Consider the following 17,406-nt stretch of genomic DNA (forward strand, 5'->3'; position numbering starts at 1 on the left):
CAAATCATTTTCTTTCTCTTTATTTATGGATTCATCTTCCTCTATCCATATGATTTAAATTGAACCCTCTTTTATTTATTTTTTTTAAAATATTTATCTTGTTGACCAGACTTTAATTAACTAAAATTAAATTAGATTAATTGAATTAAAAACACGTTTACAAGAATTTAAACCTCAATACTCACCGTATTTTTTATACTAAAACTTCTTTTGTAAAATTAATTATATACTTTTTATGCTCAAATGAGTGACATATTCGGGATAGTAACTTAAATTTATAATTTTTCTATGAAGAGTAAATTTCTTTATTGCATTTGAAAATTGATAGTTTATGATTATTTTTAACATTTTTTTTTTCAATTTCATCCGCATTGTTTCTTACGTAAAAAATGGTATTTTTCATCAAACAAAATTAATTACTTTCTTCCAAACTTATTCAAACAAAAAAAAATCTGATTTTAATTATAATTAATTGTACATATAACTAACCATTGAAATAATTTAATTGTCACAATTGTTTCAAATAGAAAAAATGAAAAATCCTTGCTGAATTTGTTAGGCTTGGACTAAAATGTTAATAAAAAAAACGTTGTAATTTAGAATACTCCAATAAATAAAGAAGAATGCAATTTATTGAAGTCAAACATTTAAAAATAAAAAAGTATTTGCTATTAGTTTATTACTTCCTCCATTATAAAATAATAATGTTTTTATATTTTATTTTTGTTTCAAAATAAGAATATTAATAATACAATAATAATATTAACAATTAGAAGATAATTCATATTGAAAAAAATATATATAAATAGTACCGAAAATTGAGAATATTTTTGTTTAAAATTGTATATCTTAATATAAATCCATAGTTTATAATTAATGATTAATATTCTTATTTTGAATTTAACAATTTGCTGAATTTATGAAAGAGGTCGATGGTGGTAACTTGTAAGTTGAGCTACGCATCGTTTTGTTGCGAGCTATATATGACACAGAAATAAAGGGGAAAAAAAGAAGACTGCATTTGGAAGGTGGAAGGTAAAGCAAGCAAACGCAAACGCAAAACGCAAAACGCAAAAGCGATAGCGGCAGTGATGGAAGGAGAAGAGGGTTCTCAGCAGCCACAGTTGGTACTCGCCGACAAACTATTCCTTCTCCGCCAACCCGATGTGCAGGACATTGACAAGGTTCGCTACAAAGAGGATGTTTTCAATCACGTCAAGGAAAACGGTAACTCTCTCACTCTCTCTCTAATCCCGTTTTCTATCTTCTTCTTCATCTCAATATGTTATCACTCTACTTTCTGTTCAGATATGGTTCCTTTGTACGAAACCCTAGTCGCCGATTCCGTGTTGGACATGGATCGTGCCCTTTTGGATTCCATGCGTGCTAAAACTGAGGAGGAGCTTAACAAGATCGACGAAAAGTGAGTTTCTATCTCTTCATCTCTCGCTTTACCTACGATGCTTGCGCCGACCCCCGATTTGGAATTTGGGATTTGAAATTTACTAGGTTAAATTGGGAATGTTCGGGAGAGTGATGTTGACTGGTACCACCGTAGGGCATATGGCCCTAATATGTTATTTTTATTTTCCAATTACCCTACCGTCTTATATGTATTTTAGTTGCTGTTATTTTTTGTGCATCTTGCTAGTTGGTATTTCGTTTTTCATGGTAATTGATGTTTGTTGTCACCATCACCGTTATCGTCACTTAGGTTGTGGTCTGCAACTTGGTAATGAAATTGAAAGAAGTGAGGTGCTGGATGCCTTACACTAAAGTATGTTTGAAGTTGTGAATCCACGTTCCTCTTTAGATTCTCACGACTTGAAGTTTTCTCCTCTAGCAAAGTATTTTGGAGTTACTCTCAGTAATGTTTTATGTGAAAACTATGTTTATATTGAATTCAACATGACAAGTTAAGTTACATGATGCATTGTTGAGGGTTGAGACAGGGAAAATAATATTTTATCATAATTTTAGTTTGAGACAAGAAATTAATTGCAAGATAGAGATATGGAGACAACAAGCCTTGGAAACGCATGGCTTTCACCTGAGTGGCAATAAAGTATGTGGAATGCAAGTTTGGCAAGATTCACAATAGCTGCGTCTTAGATGTAATTATTTCATACATACCACAAGCTACTCATTTGAGTATCTTGGGTACATCATACCAAATTTCGGGGAGATAGAAGGTGATGTTGTTCACCAGATCCAGCAGGGTGGATGAAATGGAGGGATGCTTGGATGTGATATGTGATAGAAAAGAGAGGATTAGGAATACAACCATTGGATAGAATTCCCATTGTAGAAAAAAATGGTGAAGCCTCTGTTTTAGATGGTTTGGGCTTGCGTGGAGAAAATCTGCAGAAGCACCATTAAGGAGAGCTGACTGGATGGACGATAATCCAACAATAGGTGGTAGAGGTAAAAAACTGTAGGTCAAACCATTAAGAGGGACTTCAGGTAGCTCCTCCGTTTTTGCACACATTATAGGAGAGAAATCTATGGCATCATATGATTCATGTAGTTGACCATTCCTAATTGGAAAAGATTTGGTTGTCATTGTAGTTGTATGCATGAAAGTAATGTCTTTTCTTATATATTTACAAGTTTATGTTATAGACCTAGTTGCCAAAGGCTTATAATGGCAGCCAAGCCCATAACATAAATGGTGCGTGGTGGATGGCATAGTAGCGACTGTAATTAAGTAAGGGAATTGTTTTAATAGATGTAAATTCACTACATGGTCATAAAGGTAAGTAAATAATGTATTATATAATTAAAAACCATCATAAAAATATCTATATTTTAACCTAAGCCAAGAACATAGAAAATAAGAAAACAGTAGTCTATACAGAACAAATTGTGGATGATAAGTATTCAGACTATGTAATGCTTTCTAGGAAGAGAGGGATCACTAAGACAGATCTATTTGGCTTCAAACAAGTTGTGTTTTGTGTAAGATTGAAATTTGATTCTTCGGTGTTTTTCCTGTGTTATTTTTTTCACTTAAGAAAAAGCTGAATGACGATTGTGCCCTATAAAACATAAATTTATGGGCTGACTGAAAGAAAGGTATAAAATATACAAAAGTCTACCACAATCAATGTCCACCACTCCTGGGGAGGTTGCTATTATTCTTCCGGATTGAAGCTGTCACAAAATGATCCTTGCCAGTTGGCTATAAGGCCACATCTACTAACATTGATTCTCTTAGAGTTATCTCAATGCATGAAAGTTGGCCCACCTCTGCAGCAATAATGAATGGTCCACAACCACGTGCTTTCTGGAATAGATTGCTGTTGCTTTTCTAGGTTGAAAGTGAAAACAGGGAAATTACATTATATCCTCAAAAACTATGATTCCAGAAGAATAGAAAATGCATAGACTGGGACAGATGTATTGAACTCATGCATTTTTCATTTATGTGATTCCTTGGAATGAAAACTATGGTTTCTGGCATCTACTCTAATAATTCTTGCAGTCATGATAATGCATGTGGGTGCCTCTTTTTAGGATTGCCGATGCTGAGGAAAACTTAGGTGAAAGTGAAGTTCGGGAAGCTCACTTGGCAAAATCTTTGTTTTTCATCCGAATTGGGGACAAGGTATATACCTATTATCACCTGCTTATTTCATGTCTGCTGCTTGAATTGAATTTTGGTAACACTCTTTTTTTATGTACCAGGAGAAAGCCTTGGAACATCTCAAGATAACAGAAACCAAGACAGTTGCAGTAGGCCAGAAGATGGACCTGGTGTTTTATACTTTGCAGCTTGGTTTCTTTGACATGGATTTTGATCTCATTTCCAAAAGCATTGACAAAGCCAAAAGGTAATGTTTTGAAAATCAAACTTCCGTTATGCTCTCTGCCATATTTTTTCAGTTAAGAGTTGTTTTTCTAACTCTTTACAGCATATGGTGGCAGTTTGTTTGAAGAAGGTGGTGATTGGGAAAGGAAGAATAGGCTGAAAGTGTATGAAGGCCTGTACTGCATGTCCACTCGAAATTTCAAGAAGGCTGCTAAGTTGTTTTTGGATTCTATTTCAACCTTTACAACCTATGAACTCTTTCCTTATGACACCTTCATATTTTATACGGTTTTGACCAGCATTATATCATTGGATAGAGTTTCCTTAAAGCAAAAGGTATGTTGATTCTTTCTTGTTTATACTAATTATCCTTTTCTTTTTACTGTTGTTTATCTTTCGTGACAAGTATTCTCTGTATTATAAATTATTAACAAGCTCATTTGCATCAGGTAGTAGATGCTCCAGAGATCTTGACAGTGATCGGCAAAATCCCATTTCTTTCAGAGTTTTTGAACTCCTTGTATGATTGTCAATACAAATCTTTCTTCTCAGCATTTGGTGAGCAGACATCTGTCAAATCTCAGTAATTTTGTTGTGAATTTTGAATGTTTTGATGCCTCACTGGAGGGGCACCTTAACTCTGCATTACTTTTTTTTTTGCGATATAATTTAAGAATCTGTGGAAATCATCCACAATGGACAATAGGAACTTCAAAGTGGCGATGGATGATCACTTCCTATCTGTTTGGACCCACTGTTAATAGTATTGTTTCATTTTGAAATTTATTGCAGCTGGTCTGACGGAACAGATTAAGTTGGACCGCTATCTGCATCCCCACTTCCGATATTACATGAGGGAGGTCAGAACTGTTGTGTACTCCCAATTTTTGGAATCTTACAAAAGTGTGACAATTGAAGCCATGGCCAAAGCTTTTGGAGTGACAGTGGACTTCATTGATCTGTAAGTAATTGCATTTTACAAACCCAATTTTGGTTTAGTATTTTAGTTTTTAGATGCGACGGAAAGTTACTAATTACAGTATCTGCTTCCAGGGAGCTATCACGTTTTATTGCAGCAGGGAAACTTCATTGTAAGATTGATAAGGTTGCTGGTGTTCTTGAAACTAACCGCCCTGATGCCAAGAATGCTCTTTACCAAGCAACTATTAAGCAAGGGGACTTCCTATTGAATCGGATTCAGAAATTGTCACGTGTTATAGATCTTTAGGCCATCTTTTGCATTTTAGATCCAAAGTTTATTGGAAAGGCAGAGCTAATGACATCTTTAAATCTGAAGGACATTCTGTTGAATTCATTTTACTATGAGGGTGTGAGGCATGGTATTTAGTTCTCATTTGATTTTGGTTTAGCAATGAACAGTTGAATTTACCGAATTTAAATGTCAATCAGTTTTCAATTATTTTGGTGATGAATATATTCAATTGTATGACTGGCCGTCTTGGCATGCACGCCCACACACTTGATCAATGTGCTTGCTTGTAAAGCGCACGACTCTTTCATTGTGTTACCAGATTATTCATTCCCTGCTTCTGCTAGGTTGAAACAGGAGTTGGTACCCCTACATCACCAAGTGGTGTGCCACCTTTAGATGGAGTTACCTCCTAAATAGTACCTGGTAAGGTACTCTGATTATCATCGAGTGTGCCACATTTAAATAGAGTTTCCATTCTTAATGTTTCCCTTCAGATAGAATGAGTTTCAAAGACTACCATACCATGCTGGTGCCTTAATTCCTACCACCATCAGGCTCGTGCTATAGTATTTAGGGCCCTAAGCATGTTTTTGTTTGCAACTTCTTGGACTTGAGTACACCAAAGTTGGGGAAATTGCTTCCTGCAACCCCCAATTTGAACCTGCACCCCCACAGCTTTCAAAAAGACTATTTTTTTTAAAGTGACTTCTAGATTACCACTTCTGGAAAATTTTCTGGAACAAACTTTTTGGACTTCATGAGCGTTTTTCAGAACATATTTTATGTTTTGGGAAGTTTCTTCTAGGATGATTTTTTTTTTGTTTTTCTTTTTCTAAATGCAGTATGAGCTTCTTCAATTGTGTGGTGCAGGTTCAAAAATGGGGTGCAGGACGTAATTTCTCAAAGCTGGTTTTGTGTTCTGAACTGAAATTCAAGATGATCTTGTTTACTTTTAAGATTGCTCTTGAAGAGGTAAAAGTTATTTTGGACGAAAATTGCTTTGGTGAATTCATTGATATGTTTACAAGTAGAGGTTCAACCTAAGATACTAAAATAAACTAAAAAAGAATGCATTAACGTTATTAAAACTTAAAAAGCATTCAATATTTCTAATCTAGTAAGTAATAATGTTAATAAGATTTTGTAAGATCATATAAAACAAATTTTCATCTCAAAATTTGCTCATATTTCAAAGTGTCATCATTAATAAATATATTATTAAATAATTGATTTAGAGTAAATCTTACTATTATTGCATCATTCACTGAATTTAAAAAATGTCTTTTCGAATTAATCCTTAAAAAATATGGCGTAATGTTAAATTAATATGGCGTAAAGTTTTCCAAATATTTAATTTGTCACTTAGTATATATTTTTTTATCATTGAATTATTTATTTTATTGATGTAATTATATTTTTTATAGTCTATTTAATAATGAGATTCCTAAATTATTAACTTGGTAATCTTTAAAGATTAATAACAAATTTGTAGGAATTAAATGCAATGTAAACAATTAACTTGAAGAAGTTATTTAACATATTATAAAAAATGCTAATTATTTTTTTATTCAAGAATGAACTAAAACTAGCATTTTAGAAAGGATACCAATATGATGTGTCATTGTTAGTTGATAATTTATCATTTAAAGCATCTAGTTGTGGATACAATATTAGGTTATTTTTTTTCATGGAAATGTAATATTAACGTGTTTAAAACTAAATCAACAAGTGAATATTCTGTGTTCTTCGAAAAAAAAAATTATTCATTTGGTGTAGATATAAAATGAGTACTTGCGGATAATAGAAAATAGAACAAATAATATTCAATCTCACCCAACAAGGATGAAATACAATGTCTCTAAGTATGATTTATAATCTCACACTATAGTGGATATGTATTCTCTCATTTACTTTTTATGTTGCTCTTCTTATTTGCTTGTCTTTCTCATCTTCACAAGTCTTCTTCATAAAGAGATAGTATATAATTAATGTTTTTCACATTTCCAAGATACCTTGAAAATACTATCTTCAACTTTCAAGGCTGACTTCATAGTCTTCAAGAGATATATAATTTCAAGACTTTGGAATGACCATCATTGATTATAGTCAATGGATCAATTACCAACATTCATTGATCATGATCTTTCACTAAAATTAAGGAGGGATTCCAACACTTTCTTATCCTTTCATGAAGAAAAAAAATTAAAATTCTCCAACAAACAAAACTCTATGAATAATCAAATAAAAAATTATTGATTACACATCAAAAGGTGCGTCATGAACTTGTCAATAAAATAAGTACTCTTATCTACTATAGTTATGTTATAAAACAAGTAGTTAAGTATAAAAAATAGAAGATAATTTAAGAGTTTTATATGATTATACAGTTGGTGATACTATAATTGCATTCAATACATCTTATGAAAACTGTACGCAAATACGAAGAAAACATAAAAAGACAAAGCCAAAATGGAAAAGTCATTGAAAGAGAAACTTGCAAGAGTAGTTTTTGAAGAAGTCTATAAACACGTAAGACCTCCTTGAGAAGATTACGAGTGTTGCATTTTCAAAAGCGAAAATTCTTGTCTATTATTATTCTATAAACAAACTGTGTTCCAAGCTTACACTAAAAAATATCTTCCAAATATAGTTGAATGAATGTTAAAATTAGTGATAAATTGTTTGTACTTCTCTTTAAGATATTAAAAGCTAAATTTTTAGGTTTTCACAGTTTTGGTTTGTATATTCATAATGATACCATGAGCGCTTTAGGGCGCCCTCAAGATATGTTTTCAGATACCGCTATACAATTACAGCCGATCTTTGCTCAATGGATCCAAAATACCCACGCTTTAGCACCTGGTACAACAGCCCCAGGTGCAGCAACAAGTACCAGTTTGACTTGAGGAGGTGAAAATTTAGTAGCAGTAGGCGGTAAAGTTGCTTTGTTACCTATTCCATTAGGAACTGCGGATTTTTGTGTGTTTGAGTTAAGTTTAAAGAGGCTCATTCAAAAAATATTTGAACGTTTATCCAGAAAACAAGTAAAAAACTACTTTTAATATTAGTTGATTTAATTATATCAAACATAATTGGTTTGTTTAGAACTAAATATAGTCTCGTTATAAAGATGAAATTATATAAAAATCTTGATGTTTTTATCTATAGTCTAATTTGTCTTTAAACTTGTTTAAAAAGGATGAATTTATTTTATATCACATAAATACCAAACGAAGTTTAAGCATGTCAAACAGTTTTAGTTAACAAAACCCGACACCCCTTCTCAGTTTTTGTTCTTTACAGTATAACAAAAGCTATCAAAAGAGGTTTACAAGCACAAAATAAAGAAGAAACAAAATTAACACAAAAAAAAACAATTAAAAATAATTTAAAGAAAAATTGAACTCTTTATTTTACACCACGGTTTGTTCCAGTTCTTTAAATTTTCCACTAGGTGAGTGTGTAGAGTGTATATATATATATATATACTTAGTACATAAATACATCCGAATTATTCTAATTAGTTTATAGAAAAAAGTTAATTTCTTAAGGAAATTGATGCAGAGGTGAGAAATGAAAAGGAGTAAGTACTGAGAGGTGTTATGTTTCCGACAGCTTTAACGTGGTTTTTGAGTGTCACAAAAACCAGGTTTGAAAGCAAGGTATAAATAAAGTGAGTGTTGTTGTATCCATTTGCTGGTTTTATGGTTTATGAGCCACACACTCGACACTGAGTTCAGAACGTAGCAATATATTTTATTTTATATGCGACATCGTATCGTACTCGTGGACGCATACCATGTTACCTCCATTTCCTGTTCCTATTGCTATTGATATCAACGCTATAAAAGATAAGCTCTCCTTTCAGTTGCGACCTTGGCAACGTTCATTCCAATTCTGGGTTCGAGCCATTGACATTTACACCGGATACAAGGTCTCTCTCTCACTCTCACTCTCTTTCTCTCTTATATTCATTATTATGCTTCGTCTTTTCTTCTGCTTTTGCTCCAATTGCAACATGCATTCATTGTTTAGGTGTTTCAAGTGAGAGTCAATTTCGTCAAAGATGTGCAGAAGCAGGAAGCAATGTGGGAACGACAGCACGAGCTTGCCGCCGACAAAATTTTCGCCTTGTGCTCTGACCTCGGAGGTTTCTTCCTCAAGGTTTCCCACATTTCGAAATCTGTTTATTATTGTTTTCTTTTTTCATTCCTTTTTCTCAGTTTGTTGTGTTCGGGTTATTTGACTCCTAAATTCTTTTTTTAATCGATCGGATTTTAATTTTTGGAGGATTTTTATGACTTGGCATTTTGGTTTTTGGCATTGCCTTATTATGATTGATTGTGTTGATCGTCCTATGGACTTGATGTGGTGTCGAATATGATGCAGATTGCCCAAATTGTAGGGAAGCCTGATTTGGCTCCGGCTGCATGGGTGAAAAGGCTTGTTACTCTGTGTGATAGGGCTCCTCCCACCCCTTTTGATGTGATGAAACTAGTTTTGGAGAGTGAGCTGGGACAGGGTATTGATAATGTGTTCGAGAGGTTCGATGTTGAACCCCTAGGTTCTGCTTCAATTGCTCAGGTCCGTTTGAAACTTATGACCTGCTATCTTATTTTCACTTCCCTGTATAATTGGCATCATTTTGAAGTGTGGGAGTATTCTTTTACCTTCAAAATAAAATGTTTATTCATTCTTCAACTGATCTATTAGAATAGTAGTTATGGATAACAGTTTATTTTCCTATTGTTGGCTGTGGCGGGATCAGCTGCAGCTACTCAGGTCACTGGAGGGGTCTGTGACCAGCTAGCTACCCATGGGAATTAGGGGTACTTGTAACCTAAGTGTTTCCAACACCTTAGTAGTGTCTATCAGAGGTTATCTGTTTACTGTGTCAACTAAAAGGAGAAATATAGTTGAAAAATAAGTAAGCTCACTGCTACTTGTAAGATTCATAGGTTTTGGGGACAGGTGATACTTTGGGAAGGAGTATGCAGTATGCACATGCTTTGCAATGATTTGAGTGAGATTTCCTGTGACAGTATAAGAAGATAACATGTGTCCGTTCTGTTATGGGAGAATATTTAGTTTGGACTCTTTCGCTATGTGGTGGGTTGCTTGTCTTCTGTATGATAATTGATCAGGATACCAGATTTAAGTCCTCTTCGTAAAAGTCAGGTTTCATATGGCTAGCTTGATGGTAAGGTGAAACAACAACAATATCAGTTTCAAAAGATGATTGATTTTTTTATTCAATTCAATCTTATACTAAAATTAATCATTTTTTTTTGCAAATAAAATGGAATGATTTTTCGTTTTTTGTGTTATAGAAAGAGTCTTTGAGATTGGGAACACTTTATTAGAGTAAAGGGTTCATAATAACTTTCTTCAAAATTCCTGCACAATCCTTTATTTCTTACTACAAACTAGTTAATAATCAATAAATACGCTTATAGAAATGAAATAACAGGAAAACTGTCCATAAGAAATACAAATTAGTTAAGAAGTTTACAAAAATTACGAATCTATAGTGCCCCTCCTAACAAATAGTTGTTATAAAACTATTTATACTTATCTGCTATAATAATAACTGGTGGCAATGGCAACACACCATACAATATGCTACCTTTGCATAATATTATCAGGCATGCATAATAACTGACAGCGACACTGTATCCTTCATCCATCGTTCTCCATTGCTGATAAACCTTATAAAATAGACACTACTACTACTCTAGCATTAAGTTTGATTGGTGAGAGACCACATCTAGTGACTGTCGAACTAAGAGTTGGTTCAGTAAGCATCCACTATCCTTGATTCAGTCTTCATTTACTTTAAGTGAATAATTGATGTTAATCAAGGGTCACTTATGGAAATTAAACAAGTTTTTCCATGTTTGCTATTCTTAAACTATTTTTATTCTTCTATTTATTATTTAAATTTTTATTTCGTTTTGCCAATGCATTCAGTATGGTTGGTGGAAGAATAATTTTGAAGAGTAAAAACCTTTTTGGGTATGTAGCATTGTATTTTTTCAAGTATTGTAAAATCTAAAAATATTTGCTTTGCTTCTTGAGGTTCATATTCATGTCCATGTCTCATATAAGTCCTCAGAAGGGTGATAGTCAGTAGTAAAAGAAGTGTATTTTGCAACAGTCTTGAATTCTATATTAGGATTTAGCACCATGTAAATGACATATGTGTTGTGTGGTCATACTAGGTTCATAGAGCAAGACTGAAAGGTGATACAAGTGATGTTGTCGTCAAGGTAAATGAATCTAATAAGCCCAATCGATTTCATTAACCAGTGAAGCTCTAATTCTGATTTCTTTTGTGTATAATAGGTTCAACATCCTGGAATTCAGGATCTGATGATGACAGATATCCATAACTTGCAAGCATTTGCACTGTACATGCAAAAGACAGATATCAAATTTGATCTATATTCCGTGACTAAGGAAATGGAAAAACAGGTGGAATTTATTTCTTTGTTAGATTTCTTCTTTAATCTATGTGGATAATTTGATTCCCACATGTTTTCTTCCCCTGTTTTATGAATTTGTTTTTCAATCACAGATTAATGTAGAAGTTCCTATTAAGAATAGAATGTACTGTGTACCTTCATTATGTGTGAAGTGTATGACTGATAAGTTTTGAAATTTGGATGCAATTCATACTAGAAACATGCAATCAAGTGGTAAGGAAGTTGCTAACATATCTGACCACTTTTACCCAATTTTTGTGTGTTTTTGAATGAGTCACATCACATTAAATATTTTTTGCCGAGGGCAGGAAGTCATCATTCTTACAGAGGTACCTAGGAGTATTTTGTGATTAAATGTCCTACTGAATCTTTATGAATGTGGTGATTGTGTTGCTGGAGTGAATGTTCATTTAATTATTGACTTTCCCTAATTTTTCTTTCCTTAATTGTGTTACCAAGGTTTTGAGAGGAAAATAGGAAATTACGCTTTATTAGGCTTTCCTTTGTTTTTGCTACTTATATTTGTTGACAAACAACTTGTTACTTCTCTTACGAAATCTGAACAAGCATCTCTTTGATTAGAATACTGGACAAATAGTGCTTTATCTATTAAGAATCAAGGTTTGTTTGAGAAAACTAACTGGCCTGCCCTCTTCAACCTTTCAGTTGATTGTCTTTGAATTCTGTATAAATTATTTAGTTTCTTTCATAAATATTGAGGTTCTTCCTGCACTTATGACATTTCAGATTGGATATGAATTTGATTTCATGAGGGAGGCTGATGCGATGGAAAGGATAAGAAAGTTCTTGTATAAGAATAACAGAAAGACTCCGGTATTGGTGCCACGACTAATACGAGATATGGTTACTAGGTATATTATGCAGTCCAGCATCTTACATAATCTTGATAAGATGATATTAGTGATGTAATGGACAATAATGCTTAACTCTATATTATTTCCAGGGAAAAGTGCCAGCTATTTATTCATTTGACACAAGAGTGCATAGCTGTTTTAGAAATGTTTGATAGTTTCTTAGGTATAGCTTTAGTCACCGAAGTCCAAATTTGCATGTTAAATGTTAGTTGGTACTAGCTGTACTAATTTGTTTATGTTGTCTCATGATTTTTTTGGCAAACTAATTTGCTAATTGAATAATTTAGGTAATTAGTTTTCTTGGACCAAATATTAAAAATGAAAAAGAGTAGAAAAACTTGAATGGTGGTGCATTGTTAAGTTGTGCAGTATCACGATCTATAATTACATAGCATGCTTCAAGCTTGCTATCAATAACTTTTCAGCTCTCTATTCCAACCATGGTATGTTATGAAAAGACCCTTTATTGATAAAAGCAAGGTTGAACTGAAAACAATAAAAAAAGAAATCCTAATATTTTTCCTATATTACACATTCGATCTTGATCAAAAGAAGAGTACAATACTATACACACATTGCTTGGTTAAACTTTTTAAGATGTATTGGTTCATATGCATATTGGTTGTGATGAGTTTTTTAAGTAATGACGAACTTTTGGATTGTACAGGAGGGTCCTAGTCATGGAATATATTGATGGGGTTCCAATAATGAACCTTGGTGACGAGATAGCTAAGAGAGGCATAAATCCTCGTGGTAAGGTTGCGGCAGCAGCAAAGCAGTAAGCTCCTGAGCTATATATCCTAAAAGTAGTCTTTTAAACCACACTTCTAAGTTCATAACTTGTAATTACATGAATTCTGACTTATGACACGTGCTTTTAGCTCTCTTCTATTTTCAGTCATCAAGATAAACTTATTCATTCATTCGCTTGTGTCTTTGTTATTACATAGAAAAAGAAACTTATGAAAAGGAAAGTAAAACATGGGGTAAGGACACTATGTTCTCCAAAATAAAAGGACAAGCGTAAACAAGAATACAATTAAGATTGCAGCATGGTGGTAGTCACACTTAAAATGAAAAATAGCCACTCCTTGAATAAACCATGAAAAGAATGTCATGTCATAAACCTAAATTCTATCCCATAATGAGTTGAAGAGAACAACATGCCCTTATATATGTAAGCATTCAGCTCCAACTAAATGTACCAATGCTCAGTTTGCATTTTTTTCTGCCAAAACCTCTGACAAATGATCAAATATTTGTCGTTTAGCATCATAGCTGAATAGAACAAATGAAAGTGCTTTCTTGCTCTTGTTTTGTTTTGCATAAAAACATTTCAATTTTATATGGATATCTTCAAACTCCTATTGAAAAATGGATTAAAAAAAATTTGGAACAACCTGGCACTGATTTCCTACAATTTTCTGTTCCATCATCAAATGTACGTACGATGATGCTTATGTACATCTGATGGTGAAGAATCAATTAACAAATTGTAAGACTAAAACAACTTTAATAAATCTTGGCACTAGTTCAATTTTCCATATGTTTGGTAGTGGTCCTGGTTTTTTAGGGGGTGTAAACAAATGTCAGAATCAGATAACAAGGGGATGGTTAAGTTTCAATAATACCAACCTTTTTCTGGGAGATTTATAACATAGATGATTTATTCGTGTAATTTTTTAAGTGTATTGCACTATTAACTTTATCATAAAAGTGCAGGAAAATTCTTCAAAACTTGACTCTAGCATATGGTCAAATGATTTTAAAAAGTGGATTCTTCCATGCAGATCCTCATCCAGGAAACATCCTGATTTGTAAATCATCAGAGGCAAGTCATAAAATATATTTCTTTTTTAATATCTCTTTTTATGTTATTTAATCTCTCTTCAGGTGAATCCTACTCTTATTTTAGAGATGTTTTAATCAAGAGGAATTTGATGTGGAAATGACCGTAATAGTGGGTAGAATATTGAAAATCAGTTTTCAACATTGATGCCTAAAATAATTTTCTTTCTTTTATTTTGAACTATTAACCATCCTAATGTTAGTGACTTCCCTCAATTCAGGTTGCCTTGCTAGACTACGGGCAGGTGAAGGATCTACCAGAACAGTTGAGGCTTGGCTATGCTAATCTAGTTCTTGCAATTGCTAATGGTGATCCATTAAGAGCTGCAGAGAGCTATAGGTACTGAAATGAAACTTGTCTTATCCATGTAATGCTCTCTTGTTTGTTGAAAATCAGAACAGAAGTATATATCTTAGCTAATACTTAGTTACAAACTGCACTGCCAGTGCTGTTGGGAATAGATAACAAAATCAAGGGTTAATTGATGTAGAATATAATTAAGGTTTAAGAGATAAGGAGATTAGAGAGGAGAAATAATAAATTGAGGTAAATGTTGGAAAAAATGAAATATCTATATTAATTCTTCATTGGTAACAATAAGATTTGATGGCTTTCTGTATTTCCTTCATTATACCTTGAGAAAAGAAACTGGATTTGGTACCTTTAAAGTGAGATGTAAGAATGCATTTACCCTTAATTTAAATTATAATATCTCACAAACTTAACCCACTTTAAGTCGAGGGTGGATGCTCCCTTAATTTGTCACTTTAACGGATCCAAAATCCAAGAAACCGTGACTTGAATCTCAATTTGTCTACAATAAAATTGAAGGTACCCTGAATGTATATGAAATCGAGATTGGGTCAAACTATATAGTAAACGGTAATAAAAAAATCTAGTGCCCAATATATATATACCTTGGTATCCTTTCCTAAAGTTGATTTTTTTTCCCTTACTTTATCTATCTCTATAGATACTAAAGTGTTTCACCAGAATGGTTTACTGCTAAAGATGGACTATGTGAAATATGAACTTTTGGAGGATGGCTGGCTTTTTAACTTCGTATTTTGATTTGAAAATGATAGCCAGTTAGTGCGTATCTGCAAATCAAATTATCTAACTGCTTGTTTTCCTCTTTATTTTTTAGGGAACTTGGTATTGAAACCTTGAGCAGTTGTGAAAATGGGCTACAAGAATTGTTTAAACTAGCAGAGACAATGTTCGATACAAAATTGCCTCCTGGGGTGGTAATGCTGCAACCTTTCTCAGATGAATCTTCAATTAAAAAAGTTGCTGTCAAGGTATGTTATAGAATCCAATTTACCGTTTCCCATTTCCTGTTCAGTGTATAAAATTTGTCATGTTAAAAACCTGAGATTGAGGTGTTAGTTATGGATAAAAGAGAAAGTTAATCCCGGGAGGACTTGAGTAGAAAACAGAAGAAAGAGGAAATTTGTTTTTTTAATGGATTTATATATATGATTTTATTTATTATGTCGAGAGAAAGGGATGGAGGTGAGGTTGCAACCTAAGACCTATTGCTAACTACACAAACCTCCCAACCACTAGATCGACCCGATGGTTAGGGAGTTGAATACAAAGGGAAGAAGCCCAACTATACCAGAGCAATATCAGGTTGCGAACTCCCTCATGACCCCAAATTTCCCAACAATTTAATATCATATTTTGATTGTTTTGGTTAGTCTGTGTTATGTATAATGATAATGCGGTACTTTTGAATGTTACAGTAACTACAATGCGAGAAAAAGTCTAGTTTCTTTTACGTCCAACATTGCTGGTGGAAAACCTTTTTTTTTTTGACAACTCATTATTAGTAGATGGAAATATTTTGGCACTGAATCAAATTATTAAATAATGTAGTAACTATTGATGCATGTTAGTTAATGATATCTGTAGAGATGGAATAAGCAGGCAATACTTGTTAATGTTTATGCTGCTAATTTTTATTTACTGAACTTTGGTTTCTTTCTGTGCCTTTTTACTATAGTCCTTTCCAGAAGAACTGTTTTCTGTACTTCGGACAGTGCATCTACTGAGGGGACTTAGCGTTGGACTTGGAATCAATTATTCTTGCGCAGAACAGTGGAGGCCCTTTGCAGAAGAAGCTTTGTCCCAAGCTGGCAGATTAAAAGGTGGCGCTATGAATGACCCTTGCTTAAAACAGACTTTTGATAATAGATGCCAATAAACCGTTTAAGATTCATTTAATTTTTTATAATCTCTTGCCTTACATGTTTTGGATTTGGAGTGTTTTCATTCATTGGTCGCTTTTATGTGTCTATGTCTGTCATATTAAGATACCTTTCCATCTTACTTAGCTACCTCACTTGATGTTTTCACAGATAAGAATGTTAAGACCAGAGGCAGGTAAATAAACTTTTGAAGGGATCAAATGGGAAGATCTATCAATCTAGTTTGTTGATTTTGATTAACGGGTCACTTCTGGGAAGTTGAAGAAAGGTAAATTCAAATGATCTCTCTTATATACGGTAAACTAGTTTGACATTGATGTCATTCACAATAAGATTGTGGTGCCTCCTCAGCAAGTATTCGTTTGGAATTTTAGAATGTTTCGGGATTGTACACGTTTCATTTATGAGTATTACATTGCCAGTATTTTGAAATTTTGAGAAAAATGTTTAATTTATGCAGCCTATCCCTTGATTAATAGAGCAACATACTATTTGGGTGTCCCATCCTTTTCTTAAATTTATTGTTCTTTCATACTACTCTAGTGCAAATAAAATAAGTTTTGCAAGTTGCTTAACAAATTAAGACGCGCGGTTAAGGATGGCTTAAGAGACTTCCTCGGCTTATTCATGAAATGGGTATTATTGAAAAGCTTTATTATATTAAGTGTCAGAGTAAGAGTCTCTAAAGTTGACATAATCATACTATTAGGAAAAGTTAACTGTGACATTTATTTTAGCCCATGGATGAGATTTAATAATTATTGGTACTGCTGTGCTGTAAGTTGAGAAGAGGAAACATTCTAACTGTTGCCCACAGAAGAACTTGATGCACAAAACTAGAAGAAGCTTGATTAACAGAAGCTAAAGAAGATTTGATCTTCTTGTTTAGATGGATAACCAGTCAACCTGTGACACTGATTCTTGACATGACTGATGATTTCACAGTGAGCACACATGGGT

At 33.3% G+C, this 17,406-nt stretch overlaps 2 protein-coding genes across 2 annotated transcripts; both read left to right on the top strand.

The window, feature by feature from the left end:
* The first annotated feature begins 950 nt into the window (after positions 1 to 950).
* LOC137807945 (26S proteasome non-ATPase regulatory subunit 6 homolog) lies at positions 951 to 5,231 on the top strand. Its single transcript, XM_068608811.1, has 8 exons — positions 951 to 1,227; positions 1,309 to 1,423; positions 3,517 to 3,607; positions 3,688 to 3,833; positions 3,928 to 4,147; positions 4,261 to 4,369; positions 4,604 to 4,772; positions 4,865 to 5,231. Exons 1-8 carry the CDS (start codon positions 1,092 to 1,094, stop codon positions 5,037 to 5,039), a joined length of 1,161 nt encoding a protein of 386 aa, XP_068464912.1. The 5' UTR covers positions 951 to 1,091; the 3' UTR covers positions 5,040 to 5,231.
* Positions 5,232 to 8,586: 3,355 nt separating this feature from the next.
* Positions 8,587 to 16,948, top strand: LOC137807946 (uncharacterized). The gene is made up of 12 exons (XM_068608812.1): positions 8,587 to 8,958; positions 9,060 to 9,188; positions 9,414 to 9,608; positions 11,246 to 11,293; positions 11,370 to 11,498; positions 12,257 to 12,381; positions 13,052 to 13,162; positions 14,107 to 14,215; positions 14,454 to 14,572; positions 15,381 to 15,534; positions 16,242 to 16,386; positions 16,597 to 16,948. Exons 1-12 carry the CDS (start codon positions 8,824 to 8,826, stop codon positions 16,623 to 16,625), a joined length of 1,428 nt encoding a protein of 475 aa, XP_068464913.1. The 5' UTR covers positions 8,587 to 8,823; the 3' UTR covers positions 16,626 to 16,948.
* Positions 16,949 to 17,406: the final 458 nt, after the last annotated feature.

Source organism: Phaseolus vulgaris, chromosome 3, assembly GCF_000499845.2.
Source record: "Phaseolus vulgaris cultivar G19833 chromosome 3, P. vulgaris v2.0, whole genome shotgun sequence".
In the NCBI taxonomy this organism is placed as follows: domain Eukaryota; kingdom Viridiplantae; phylum Streptophyta; class Magnoliopsida; order Fabales; family Fabaceae; genus Phaseolus; species Phaseolus vulgaris.